Here is a 15016-nt window from a genome sequence, read left to right as displayed (position 1 = left end):
TTATTTTATTAGTTTTAGGACAGGTATATGCCAGTTCTACTGTTTCACTTGAGTGGGCTAAAGATGATTATCATTCTCAATATGTAATTTAAAAGAGACTTTTCTTCCTTAATTGGTGAATTTATAAAAAAGGCCATTTGACAGGCTATACTCACAATGTGAAATTTTTTCTTATTTTTCTGCTGAATTATATTCTTTTTATGAATGGCATTTAAGAATTTGTTTCTCATTAACTTCTAAGAATAAAAATTGCCATTACTTCCAAAATGTTGTAAGTACTTCCCAACATTTAAAAAATGTATTAAGTTGCATAATTGATTAATGATTTTAATTGAGATCAAGGCTGAGACATAGAAAGCTAAACCATGTCAGCTGACCAAGCCAAAAAGTTTTCCAGAATCTTCTTAAGTATATTTACTTCATTACCAGAGCTTAGCATCTTTCCTTCAGTATTTTCTGCTGATAAAGAGAAAAGATAAGAATCTCCATGCATGTATTTGTCTTATCCACCATTCAGTCATCTTTAAAAAACTATCACAGAAATTTCAAAGCAACTGTACCTTCAAATAAAATGAGGAAAGAAAAGCATGTATCTACAAAAGCTCATTAAACATCTAACAAATTATTCCATATGTCCTAATTAACAATGGCAATATAATATTTTCAATTCCAGTCTTTGATGTGAATATAATTTAAATGTAATTGAATATATTTTCAAGTTTTTAAAATAATACCAGATTTTAAATAGAAAATTTCACTAATAACTAGTGTTTTATGGCTCACTGCTGGGGAAAGAATATGTTGAGAAGCTTATGTCTGTAATTTGAAATAAATACTTCATGGTTTTATCCCGACTGGTAATCCATGCTGTGATGTCACAGGCTTAATGAAGAAAACTTCTTAGTAGTGACAATCATTTTTAGAAAGATAATGTATTTCTAAATGATGACATTCGAAATATACTAAATGCTATAGAACCTATTTTCTAACTGATATTTACAGAGAGAACTCATTAATAATTTATAAATTACGCTGGGGACACATTTAAGTCACATTTCTTGACATTCTGTCTTCGTCTTAGGGGAGACTAAAATGTAAGTTGATATTCTTTCTGACATTTCTGCTGTTCGTGCTTTGGATTCCAATTCTAGTGCTTTTGGAAAACAATTTTATGGCTTTTGTATTATAGGTATGGTTTGCGATATACTTATACCAGGATGCTTCATTTGGCTTTGGTGTAAGCTAGTCCATCGTAAAGCTAATCCGTTTAACCTGCAAATATGTGTTTTGGTGACTGTGATGGTGATGGCCCTGGAGGAGTGGCAGCAGGAGATAGCAATGGTGATGGTGGCCGTAATGACAAGGGAATTTAAAGAGCTTGCTTTCTCGTCCACATAATATTCCTGGCATAATAGAAAGTGAAAGTGGAAACTTGATGATTTTAAATTACTATATATTTTACAGACTTTTCAAATCTTTTTTTTTTTTTTTTTTTTTTTTTTTTTTGAGACAGAGTCTCGCTCTGTCGCCAGGTGCTAGCCTGTAGCGCAGTGGCGCAATCTCTGCTCACCGCAACCTCTGCCTCCCGGGTTCAAGCAATTCTCCTGCCTCAGTCTCCTGAGTAGCTGGGACTAGAGGCGCATGCCACCACGCCCAGCTAATTTTTGTATTTTTTAGTAGAGACAGAGTTTCACCATGTTGGCCAGGATGGTCTCGATCTCTTAACCTCATGATCTGTCCGCCTCGGCCTCCCAAAGTGCTGGGATTACAGGCGTGAGCCACCGCGCCCTGCCTCCAAATCTATTAGAAACTTTCATGTTATGTAACAAAGGGTATAAAATAGAACTCTAGCTATTAAGGAAACTTCTGTTGAATGAGACTTGAGTGGTTTATATCCTATTGAAAACTCAACATCTACAGGACTTAATAGGAGGAGCTGTCTACCCAGGCACAAACCACACATGCAGTCTCGCTGTGTGTCAGCAGCTAAGCAGCCTGGGTCCTGAATCTTTATTAAGATGCTCACATGAGTTTTGTGACGTTTATGTCATCCCATGATAAGGTGACTTTTAAAAAAAGAAAGAGCTAAATAAATCCGATTAATACCCCATTCCTATTAGAGGACAAAGGAGTCCAAAGTTATGTGGGAAATGCATCACCCACTTACACACACTAGGGCCCAGGAGCAAAAGGGCCAGCTACCTGTGTAAAGTGTTATCCTAAACAATCAGCTGGAAAATGCGTCTCCAGAATCTTTTTGGAGACTTTTTTCTTTCCAAATCAAAGGCATCTGTCTAGAAAGCTGTAAAGTGAAAGGTCCCTTTCTTAAGGCCTTTATGCACAGAGCGGGCAGCATTTTCTCTAGCCCAGCAAAGGTAGATAAATATATTCCAATGTTAGTAAATAGCACTTCTAGAGCTACATGTTTTCGTTTTTAATTTTTATGGGCATATATGGGGCGTATTTATTTATTAGAACTACTTTTAATGACTTTGCATAAAATTTTAAATTTATTGTTTTGTTTACTATATCCAAAATGCCTCAGTAATACTAGATATACAGAAGTGTATTTTTACTTCAGGGCATTAAGCTTCATAAATCATACCTCCTCTGATTTACATAAATGACAAGCTTTGAAAGAGAACGGGAGCCTTAAGCAGAAGTGTTCTCTGCCGTTAGCATCAAATGGGCTTTTTCCGTGTAAACGTTTACTTTGGATTTTTTTAGACTTTGAAGCAGCAGTATGTAAGCTCAGCTTCATTCTGATCATGGGCTCCTGTCTTTGAAACATACTTTTCAGAATGTATTCACTTAGAAATCTGTTAACATATCATGTTCTAAAATACTTGATTCGTAGGTTCTAATCACCTTGCCAACCTAAGTAGGAACATTGTCAGAGTTTAAAAGATTGGGCTATACTGTCGCAAAAAAAGAGCATTACACAAATTCAGGAAATAAAAAAGATTTAACTGTTGGTTTTCATTCTACATTCCATTTCTTTGGAGTCATTTATACTGCTAAATCAATATCTGGAAACCTGTAATATCTTTTCAACATAGTTTAAAGTGAGTAAGCTATTCAACCTCTTAGATTTTACTCTTCTTTTAATTTCTATATCATCTTCATCTTATTTGACATTGAGACCCCTTCCAAAGCTAGCAGGGTTTCATTGTTGAAGCAGCTTCTCTAATGAAGGTAAATGATTTTATGTGTTTAAATTTCCGCAAAATATCTTCAACTCTAGATGTCTTCTACATGTCTTTAAACCTGTCCATGTTAAACATAAAATCATTTTCATATCCGCCAGCACATCTTTTCTGCATTTCTTCATCTCTGTGTTTCGATGCATTATTATTTTCTTTATTTTTTCTTAACTTCATAATCCGCGCTCATCTCCAAGCTGGCTTCCAGTGAACCAGCCCCTCCTCCCACCCACACAGCCTCGCCTGGCTCACTTAAAGGAGCTCTCCGGGGAACTGCCCAGGGCCGGTTGTCCCTGACAGCCTCATGTCCACCAGCAAACCCTCTGGCCCCAACACCACCTCCTTCCCTGGACGACTTCTTGGATGAATTGGAGAAGCTTGGTGCTTTAACCTTGTCAGCTGACCAAGCCGAACCAAACATCCTAGAGGACCTCAGCCTGGAAATTAAGGAGGAACCTGCTGTGCCCCTCCCGTTGCCTCCAGCGTCTGCGCCGGCCGAGTCACCTTCCGCTGGCGCGGGTGTGGCCTTGGCTGCAGCCCAGACTTACCATGCAGAGCCACTTCAGGATCCCATAACCACAACTCAAAGCAAGTTTGCAGATTTGAGAAAAATGAGAAGGGGCTTTTCAGACCCTAAAAAGGTGCCGGAAGTCCTAGGGGATAAGTTTGTGGCCTCTGCATGCACCAGCGTGGGTTCCTTGCCCACACCCCTGCCCGTCATTGGAGAGGAAGATGAGGGCATCTATGAGGGGATCGTGTCAGGCATCCAGAGAAGGCCGCCAGGACCTCAGGAAGGAGATGCCTGGTGGTGTGGCCACGATGGGACAGAGGGGACCCCACACCTGCACATTGAAGAGGAGGAGGAAGAGGAGAAACCTGACTCCTTAGCCACCCCCCCAGATTCTAGGATCCCCAAGGAGGACAGCAATGCAGCAAAAACCAGTAATGAGGTATTTTAATTTTGCCTAATTACTGAAGAACTAACCGGCCTTACTGTGATTAGCTATTACAGTTAATCATATTAATAAATATCTGTTTTGACACTGCCTAACAGGGCTTTTTAAACAAAAAACACAAACACTGTAAGCTGGGCAAGGAGTGGGTATATCAAAACACACCACATTTAATTAAATGATGTAAATATGCGGTATAATTCCATTATTCCATTATTTCTTTAGGACCATGAACTTATATTTTAAAATTATGTATAATTTATATAGTCTTTGTAATCTTCCAATATTAGTAATGATAGCTAATAGTGGAGCTCTTACTGAGTATCAGACACTATTCTAAGAATTCTACATCTTTAATCTTCAAAACCCAGTGAGGTGTGTGATATTATCATCCCCACTTTAGAGATGAGGAAATTGATGCACAGAAATGTGTCCTATTCCAAGATGAGAAAACCAGACACTATACCTTTGGTATAATGGCACTTTTCAAAAATAACAATGATAAAGAAAACAGAAAAAGAAAAACAGCAATCTGTCCCCTTATGATTCTCTAAAGAGGTCACCCTCTTTATGTTGACTTCATGTTGACTACTTAAGAGTTGGGTACTGTATCTTCACATTACAAAGAACCTTGAACAATGGTTTTAATCAGCAAAGGCAGGAAATGCCTGGAAACTTTAGCTTGCAAACCTCTCTGTTAACACAAAAAGCAAGCCTGTAATCCCAGCACTTTGGGAGGCTGAGGCAGGGAGATCACTTGAGGTTAGGAGCTGGAGCAGCCTTGCCAACATGGCGAAACTTCCTTGCTACTAAAAATACAAAAACTAGCCAGACATGGTGGCAGGTGCCTGCAATCCCAGATACTCGGGAGGCTGAGGCAATGAGCAGAGATCATGCCATTGCACTCCAGCCTGGGTGACAGAGTGAGACTCCATCTCAGAAAAAAAAAAAAATGAAACTTGAGGCCGGGCATGGTGTCTCACACCTGTAATCCCAGCACTTTGGGAGGCCAAGGCTAAGGTCAGGAGTTCAAGACCAGCCTGGCCAACATGGCGAAACCCCATCTCTACTAAAAATACAAAAATTAGCCAGGTGTGGAGTTGGATGCCTCAGGATGTAATCCCAGCTACTCAGGAGGCTGAGGTAGGAGAACTGCTTGAACCCGGGAGAGAGAGATTGCAGTGAGTAAAAGTGTGCCACTGCACTCCATCCTGGGCAATAAGAGCAAAACTCTGTTTCAAAAGAAAAAAGAAAGACAGAAATTTGATCCCTCAAATGTATCCTGTGAATTAAGAAGCAAGTATAATTACTGGCAATTATGGAAATTATGAAATGATAGAAAGCATGGTTCATATTATGCCACTATCCAAGTCATATTCTTTCCTAGTTCCTCTATTTCAAAATAACCTGGCTATGCCTGCATTTGTGTAAAACAAACACATTATTTAATAACAGATAGATACTTCACTGCAATAAGTCAAGCATGTCTCTACACCAACTATTTCAATAACTAATTTTCCTTTCAATTCAGTCAATTTTAAGAAATGATCAGATGCGCGGCTTTGTTAAACTGTTAACTGTCTGTTTGCTGCAGACGGTACCCCAGGCCGGCTCATCCCAGCACCAGCTCACACCCTGCACACAGGGGGCCGCAACGTCCCCAGCTTTGTGACAAACTATTTATAGTTGGTGACCTACTTTACAAGCAAGTTACAAAGAGTCATTGCAGGGTTTGAAATACTTTTTTCCTTCACTTTTAGAAGGAGCCACATAGAAATGTATTATAAAAGTATGGAACATAGGTGCTCCTATTTCCAGCCACCCATATCTGAAAATTATACTGATCACACCCACTGAGGATTTTAAATCAAATTCAAGAGAGGAAGTTAGTGCTTTCAAAGCAAAAAAAAAAAAATGTGTCGTAAATATAACTTCCCAAGATTACTGGTAACATTAAAATGATTTGGGGTTGGAGGATATTCTGTCACCCCTTTCCGGGCACAAGCGTAATCACGTCTTGTCTTTCCTCAATATGTAAGCTACCGTCATTTTCTTCGGGAGACCGAGCAACCACACCCTTCCCCAACCACCTGCTTTCTTCCCCTCCATCTCATTCTCTCTTGGCCTCTGTTTCTGACCTGGACTCTACACGTTCTCAGCCCTGCTCACCTCCTCTCCTCCCTACATATTCTTATCCACAGGAGATCAATCCACCAAAATTAAAGGTAACTGCATCTTGAGTGTGGTTCATTGCATGTCTTCAAGAACTTAATCAGTAAGATGTATGCCCTCTCACAAGACCTAAGAAGTTATATAAATACTAATTGCTAACTTTTAACATCTTTAGCATGGCCTCTATCCAAACATTTAAAAGATCCATTTGCATAGCAGCTATACCCAGACTGAGGGGAAAAACAGACTGAAATGCACATCAGAATAAAAAGGAATGATTTTTTTCAGTTGAGCGTCAGCACGAGAACCGTCACATTCGAAGGCGTCTCAGCTCAGTGCCTGTCATGCTCCATCCCCTCTCAGTGGACTCATTGCCTCCCGTCATCTCCCACCCATCGGCAGGCTCAGCAGAGCCTGGAGACAGGACGGTCTTTGGCACTGAGTGTCTTGAGCCTTGTTCTTCCACAAAAGTAAAGTAAATTCATGAGGATGTGGGAAGGATCACCCTTTTGTAGCAGTTTCCAAAGCATCCAGACTTGCAGGCTGACAGCTCCGCTGGTATTTAACCTAAAGATGCCATTTTAAAAAAATTATCTTAACAAAATGAATGACTTGCCTTGGAAAGAGATTTAATGACAAGCACAGCGTGAAATTAGTCCATCACAGAAACGTTCTCCTTCTGTATTTAGAATGATCCTGAAACATTTTCCTCTAGGCAAAAGGTGACAGACTTTGAATAATAACTCACCCTCACATTCAATCTTTTGAATGTGAAATGAGAGCCTCTGCAGATAAGTAAAAATGTAGGGCTCTGATACAGCTAAGGTTCTGTATTAGGAAGTGCTGTTTATAGAACCTCAAAATCATGATCACCAGACCCGTTCGCTGACATGGGCTACGTGCTCCTGTTAGGTGTGAAAGGAACTTTGTAAAAAATGGAACACTTTAAAGACTAATTGTTTTTTGCTGTTGGAGGTTTTTTTCTTAGCTGGCAAAAAATAATTAGAAAATGTTTTAAATAATGGCACTTTATATGATGCCTAAGGTAAGCATTTCTCTTTTTTTCCCCTTTTTCTGTGGTTTTATTTTTAAGGCCAAGCTATTTATTTCTTGTCCTTTTTTACTGGTTTTTCAGACTTTAAGCTTAATCAATAAGAGGTAAAGTAACTTTAGAATCTGAGTTCTCTAATTTAGAAAGATAGAGGATGCACGATTGTAGTGTCAGGACAAAACCAGATGTAAAAAGGTTTGTTCTGTGAGAACCAAATCCCTCTCATACATTCTCCAGGTTTCAGTTGTGTGCAGAATGTCAGGAGAGAATGGAGATTTTCACAATAACTAATAACTACATGAAATACTTATAATGACGGCAAAGCAAACTGGTTTTTCTCTATTTTTTCTCCTATGTAGGAGCAAATCTTGATTTTTGAATCTCCCACTGAGTGTTTTTAAACCTTATAAATCTATTTTGTAGTCACTGAAAGAATGTATTCACTGAAGTTATTTGTGCCTGTAAATTTAAATACAAATTGAATCAACTCCAAATTTTAGGCCATTATAGTTTAATTCCACATCTGACCTAGTTACAGACTGTGTCAGTCTGAGGCCAAAGCCTTCTTATTTCTTCCATTTCAAGAATGTTAATGATCATTGTAAAGAAAAGAAATAACCGAGCACTGAAAGCAAAGAGAAAATAAACTTTTCATAATGTTTTAATAGACATAGTAGAGCATGCATGAAATCACTATAATAGCATTTTTATCAACTCCTATAAACCATTGTTTAGTTAACTTATGTTAAGTCAATCCAATTTCATTCTTTTAAAGTATTTTCTAAGACATTGAAAATCTCCATAAAAATAAAGGCAATGCCAAAATCTTCCATAAACGTAAAAGTTACTACGACTTTATAGATTACAGATGACTGAAAGATACATAAATTATCTTTGATATATAAATCTGAATCCAATATTTCCCATCTTTTGAGGATTTGTTTTTAAAATAATGATTTTTCATAACAAAAAATAGTATAAATCTCAGCTCCTCTGTAAGCTGAGCTTCCATTTCCATCCAAGAGACTATTTTGCAAGAGACTTGCAGCATGCGGACCGAGGTTGCAGCGGAAGCTCGCTGAGGAGAGTGAGAGGCTCTTTCTTGGGTTTCTTTCAAGAAACTCAGGGGTTGTGGTCCCACAAATCATCTCATCACCCTAAAGCATTCCCATGAGAAAGGGATCCCTGGGGTAGTTTCCAACATGAAATCAGGCCCTGTTTGTTCCTAATTGTTCACGTGGTCTTTCCGGCTGTTATGATCCACATCATTCTAACAGCTAAATGGAGTTTTATTCTCTAAGGGCTCTGATATGTTTAGAACCCCTGTATTTGTCAGGACTGGGGTAGGCACAGAGTCAGAAAACTCAAAATAATTAGAGCTTAAACAAGGTAGAAATATACTGCTCTTACACATAAATGTAGGGTCTCCAGGACTGATATGGTGGTTCCACAGTCATCAGAGAACCCAGGAGGCTCCATCTGATGTTGGTTCATCACTGTTCTTAGAGAGAAGCTTCTGCAATGGGTCCCAGCAGAGAAAAGAACTGCTCAAGGAAGAAGTGTAATCTCCCCTCTTTTCTCCTTCCTGTTGCACACGAACCAGCAGGAAGGAGAAAAGGGGGAAATTACACCTTCTCGCTTGAAGGCCATGTCCCAGAAATTGCACATATCCCCTGTCACAGCTTATCACATGAGCGTGTCCAGCTACAAGTCAGGAAATGGGATCTTTATCCAGAATGGCCACATGCCTCCCCAACAGCCTGGTCCTGTTACTGAGGACCAAGTAGAGAATGGACTTGGAGAGCATCAAGCCTTGTCTGCCATGACCCCTAAGCAACGATGCCAAACACATTTCATCCTGAGAGGCTGGGGATTTGAGGGCAATCGTTACTGAGAATTAGGAAAACTTTTCTAAACGAGAGTTGAGAAAACCACATGCTTTTATTTAAGCGTGTTTTATTCCCACTAAAGTTCTCTTAAGCCAGATCAAATACCAGGCAATACTCTGCCAGATCCTGTCTGCTGTTGGAAGGAAAATGAGACACACACATACAAGATCAGCTTGTTCACTGTCATATGAAAGATCTTACTCTGAAAGAACACTAACACAGTCAAGCCTGCAGGTAGAGCACTTGAGTATTTCATTGTTTCACCATGCTTTCCCCCAAAAAGGCCTTGTTTTCTTCTTATATGTTTGTTAGAAAATTTTGCCTCCCACAAATATATGACATAGTCCATGAAATCTGATGGGCATTAAGCCAAATTCTCCTTTGTCTCACCTTGCATCTCTTCAATAATCACGTGGGAGCAGGTCAGGCTTGAGAGCATCTTGAACCCCGTTGCTAAGCGTTCTGTTAAAGACATAACATTTCTTGGCCGGACACGGTGGCTCACACCTGTAACCCCAGTGCTTTGGGGGGCGGAGGCGGGCAGATCACCTGAGGTCAGAGTTCAAGACCAGCCTGACCAACATGGTGAAACCCCATCTGTACTAAAAATACAAAAATTAGCCAGGCGTAGTGGCGCACACCTGTAATCCCAGCTACTCAGGAGGCTGAGACAGAAGAATCGCTTGTACCCGGAGGACGGAGGTTGCAGTGAGCTGAGCTCACACCATTGCCCCCCCTCCGGGGCAACAAAACAAGACTTTTTTTTTGAAAAAAAAAAAAAAAAAAAGGCATAACATTTCTTATATGTTCTTGGCCTCTCCCTTATACCAGCTTTCCTCTACAAACCTTTTTCTGCTCTGCCCGTGGGTCCCGTGTTAAGACGGCAGCTGGTGCCTGTGTTGTGGAAACAGTGTGAGCAGCTGGAGGCGCTGTTAACCCTCTCTGCCCTGGTGTTGTTCAGGAGATTGGCATGCTGTGTGTGCATGGAAAAAAGCAACCCAAGAAAGCTCCTCCTAAAGGCTGTGTGATGAAGATGAGAACTAACTAACTTCTTATGGATTTTCCAGGCTGACCTAAAAAGCGAGATGTGTGTCCTGGGTAAGCCTCCTCGCAGCCCAGTGATGTCTAAGAGATCCTGCGGCTCGCCTGTCAGAGGGCTCAGCAGTTCCCACAGGGTAGGGTCAGCATGCCCCCACCTTGAGCCAGACATCCTGACCACCCCTCCCAGGGGCTGGCTCTTCCTTCGTTGTCTTTGCTGTGAACTGGTCTCAAAGTAAGGCTGGAGACACCCTGGAGATGAAGTGACCTCCTGGTGATGGGCTTCCCTTTTAGGTGTACATGAGGTTTCCCAGATCCACAAAGACATGATCAGATTCCCTACTGTAAATAAGGGTGTCGTGTGTGTTGTGGTCCACATCTGTCTCATGGATCTACACGAAATCACTGCTTTCTAGTCCCCGTCTCTCCTGCAAAGAACGAAACTATTGCCAAGCATATGCAGTACTGAACTCACACACTTCCAGTCATGTTTGCTTCTGTGTCACTCAATTTGAATTTTTTTTAATCCATGGTTCTTGTCTAAAGTCTTCTGTTGCTCTAGTCGCGTGCACTACATTCTCTGGGTGCGCCGTTTCTGGATACGGGGGTACTGCTCTCTGGATTCTATCCACTTCCCATTTCTTGCCAGCTTTGATTGAACTTGAAGGTCAAATTACTTTCCCTTAGCTACTTAGTTCTATGATATCTACCGTGCTTTAAAAGACATGGACTCTAAATGGTACTTACTATAAATTCTAAGGAATGCAGCCAAGGAGTTTGGAAATATTCATCCAGACAGAAGTCAGGATTCCTTCCCCATCTCTGTTTTGGTGGACCCTGACTCCACCTTAACTGGTCCAACACTTAGCTACGCGTCTGCATTTCATGTTCTCAAGGGCTTGATTTCAAAGAAGTCTTCGTTTTTCATTTCTAAAAAAAAAGTAGATATTATTCTGTATTTATGCCACTTTGTGCTTTTTGCATTGCATGGGAAGCTCTCATTTTGTTGCTGAGGCAGAGTTTTGTGTTGCCATAGAGAGAGGAATGCCAATTTGTAGGATTCTTAGACTCTCCTAAATGGCCCTTGAGGGTCAAGGCAAAAAATAAGCTGCTTTCGCAATTAAGAGGACCCACCTATAAATTTCCTGTGGGTCCGTGAGATGGTATGCTTTTGTTCCCCTTAAGATTTTTTTTACCTGATTTTTACATCATGTATTTGTATGTCAGATTATGTGTGTGTTTGTGTGGACCATATTCTATTTTTTAGATTTCTGCAAAGTTATGTTTTACCTTCATAATTTAAGAAGGAAAAATAAGCCTATAAACATAAGCATGGTATTGCTATTAGGAGAATTTCACCTAATTCTGCTTAGCAAGTACTACAACTAATATTTTATGAAAAAAAATGACAAAAACACTTTAGCACTGCTTAGATTGCTTTCGGAGATTTTTCTGCATTAGTATTTAAAGTAACGGGCCATCCTTATTTAAGAATTATTTGATGCTAAATATAGCTAAGCCTCCAGAGATAACTGCAGAACCTTTGATAAATTAGATGGCTTTTCAACAGACTGTAGCTAAGATAGGAAAGGATACATTTTACTGATGTTAGAGACTCCATGATATTTCAAACCAGCTTCCTTATGAACAGTAACTTGTGATTGGGTCTAGCTTTGCAAATTAGCATGTGATTAGAACTTGTCTCTTTTGTATCCATTTTTGACAACATTAAAAAATAGCTACAGAAAAAATTATTTAGGGCTACAGAAAAAATACATATATTTAGGACACCATGAAAACAACATCATGCTTCATTGGATTTTCTCTTATTCTACTCTTAAGATTCATTAAGGAAATATAAGCATAATATAATTCTTGCTCAAAATAAATGTCCAGCACAGTGATTATGTCAGTCGAAAGCCATCTTTCTATGCTCCGTTCATGTAAGTCTCTCTGAATGTCACAAATGTATCTTGTTCTATATTTATCTTAAAACTGCCAAGAAGTTATGAGAAATGGAAATGCCTGCACAGATAGAACTGGACACAGACCAAAAATGCTGGTGGCTTACAAGGGATCCTTTCTCAAGAATATAAAATGTGAGAAGGGAAGAACATGGTTGGAAAAGTAGATGACTATCTATCCCACATCACTCTGTGGCCTTTATAATAGGCTCTTAAAATTAATCCAGGCTTGGGAACTTCGATAGAAAGGGGCGGATAAAGCAGAAACAAGTCTTAGCTTGTTGCTGCCACTGCTCACCACGAGGTGGCAGCAGAGTGCGGATGCATTAGCACCTACCTGAGGGTCAAAATTCAGAGGCTGATTTTAGCCAAGGTAGGTCAACTATTCCATCATAGTAAACTTTCATGCAACCAAGAGCTCACATCAAAATTACCATCTTGTTTCTTTTGTTTTGTTTACCTATTTGTCAGATTAAGAAATTATCCAGTATGTTTGGGTTCTGGTTTACTAACCTGCAAAATGGAGTTGAATTGTAACCATTATTTTTTTTACATGACTGAGATACATGAGAATTAACCAATTAACGTCAGTGTCACAGCTGTCTGACAACTGAGTGTGTAAAGCTGATGAGGACACCTTTACACAGCAGAGGAAATATCTGTAGAAATATGCATCCTTGGTGGAATCCCTGAGGGGACCTGATTAACCATCACCTTGTCCAACTCATTGATTTCAGAGATAGGGAAGGTGAGGGGCATCCCCAAGGTTATATGGTGGTTAACGCCCAAAACAAAAAAAGACACAGATGAGCCGTCACAAATAACTGTTCATGGTACTCATTCCCGACTAGTCAAACGTTTTAAGAATAAACTAATTCAAGTACTGTGATTAGACAGCTTTCTTGAAAACTGTCTTCTAGTTATCCACATTAATATGGAGGTGATTCTTGTTAAAGGTAAGCTTCAAAAAGTTCTAAAACTCACCGTTATAAGACACACACAGCTTCTCTGCTAAGAAAAGTCTGGGTTGATTCTGGCCACGGGATGTGAACAGTATAGAAAACTGATGATCTGTGGGTAAAAAGAGGGGCAGGGTTTGAAAGATATGAAGGAAGGGAAAAGAGATATTGGGAAACAGGTAGAAGCAAGGACGGGGGCCCGGTGTGGTGGCTCACGCCTGTAATCCCAGCACTTTGGGAGGCCGACGTGGGCAGATCACAAGGTCAAGAGATGGAGACCATCCTGGCCAACATGGTGAAACCCCGTCTCTACTAAAAATACAAAAATTAGCTGGGCGTGGTGGCACATGCCTGTAATCCCAGCTACTAGAGAGGCTGAGGCAGGGGAATCACTTGAACCAGGGAGGCGGAAGTTGCAGTGAGCCGAGATCATGCCACTGCATGCCAGCCAGGCGACAATGAGAATCTGTCTCAAAAAAAAAAATAGCCAGGACGGTGCTGGCTGCCACACACAGAAACAAACGTTTCCCAGCCATGGACGTGGGATCCAGGGAGCTGCACACTTGCAGCAAGCACCACATTTTCATAATGGTTGGCGAGACAGTTCATTTAAGTGATGAGGTGGGTCGAGTTACAGGAATGAAACAAGTAGAATTATAGTGGTGATAACTAAAAGGGATACACAGACTTCAGAAGTAGATTGTTTTATATTCATGAACAACTTGATTTTTAAAGTGGTATTCGCATTTTAACAAAAGAGCAATGAATGAAATAAGCAGTTATACAAAGCATCAGATGCCGTGAGGTAGAAGTTGAAACTTTGACTCACTTTTAAAATATTAAAATGGTTTCAGGTACACCAATTTTAGAGCATAATGAAATATATTTTATACATTTTCTCTTAAGAAGAAATATTATTTATAGCTATTATGCACTGCAAATGGTGCTACAATTGTTTTGGGGACAGTAGAAGCTACCTTGGGGTACGGTATGAAGTGTGGCATATCAGACATTTTCAAATTGCTTTTGAATACAGTATTTTTCAGTGACTAACATGGACATTTGCAAAACCATGTGGCTTTAATGCATATTCTTAGGCCAGAAATTTTACTCCTGGGAATATATTCTAAAGAATAGTTCAAAAGAAGGAAATAGCTCTTTGCATAAAAAATGTGTATAGCATTGCTATTTATGATAGTGGGAAAAAAGACCAGACCAACTCCAACTTCAAAACAAACTGTGATACGTGGACACACGTGGGAGAACGTGATTCTGCAGGCACTTAAAAGGAGAAAGAAGACTAAGGGAAAAAAAGACTGGAAAATTATTACAAAATAATACCAATGGCAGTTGATGTATGCAGATCCCACTTCTGCATGAAAGTTTTATACATGTATAAAGTTTTACTGGATTGGAAAAGAACTTTAAATAAGTAATGATACAGGCTTATCAATGACTTAGTTACCAGCTTATAGATTTAAATTGATTGAATAATATCTTGAATTAAATGACCTTTAAGATGGCTGGAAAATTGTTTAGTCATAATTTTTCTTAAAATATGAATATCTTCTAATTTTAATAAAGACACATTGTTAGTAGGCTTATATTGATGTGTAGGAGTAAACTATTTCACACTCTTAAGTCATACATGTGTCCGGTAATTCTTATGCAGTCTAGCTTTAAATATTCTATCCACAGACTGTTGAGTGAAGTTTCTAAGAATACTGTTAATAAAGGTTTCCAATTAATAGAGCCAAAGCTTCCAGTTTTAGTACTGTGAGTACCTA

At 39.6% G+C, this 15016-nt stretch overlaps 1 protein-coding gene across 50 annotated transcripts in view; it reads left to right on the top strand.

Moving 5' to 3' along the window:
• SORBS2 (sorbin and SH3 domain containing 2) overlaps positions 1–15016 on the top strand; it is a 232235-nt gene that overhangs the window by 194268 nt on the left and 22951 nt on the right. For 41 of the 50 annotated variants that reach the window (XM_032298821.1, XM_032298818.1, XM_032298819.1 and 38 more), the window contains 3 exons: positions 3401–4153; positions 6196–6381; positions 10336–10443. The exons of 8 other annotated variants lie outside the window; for them this stretch is intronic. In XM_032298821.1, the coding sequence (XP_032154712.1) occupies positions 3401–4153; positions 6196–6381; positions 10336–10443 (1047 nt within the window). The remainder of the gene's footprint in view (positions 1–3400; positions 4154–6195; positions 6382–10335; positions 10444–15016) is intronic. One more of the 50 variants, XM_032298841.1, reaches the window with a different exon arrangement.

This window comes from Sapajus apella, unplaced genomic scaffold (genome assembly GCF_009761245.1).
Source record: "Sapajus apella isolate SASKATOON/1434 unplaced genomic scaffold, GSC_monkey_1.0 scaffold39, whole genome shotgun sequence".
NCBI lineage: Eukaryota > Metazoa > Chordata > Mammalia > Primates > Cebidae > Sapajus > Sapajus apella.
Note: the sequence above shows the minus strand (reverse complement) of the source record. Positions and strands in the feature narration are given on the sequence as shown.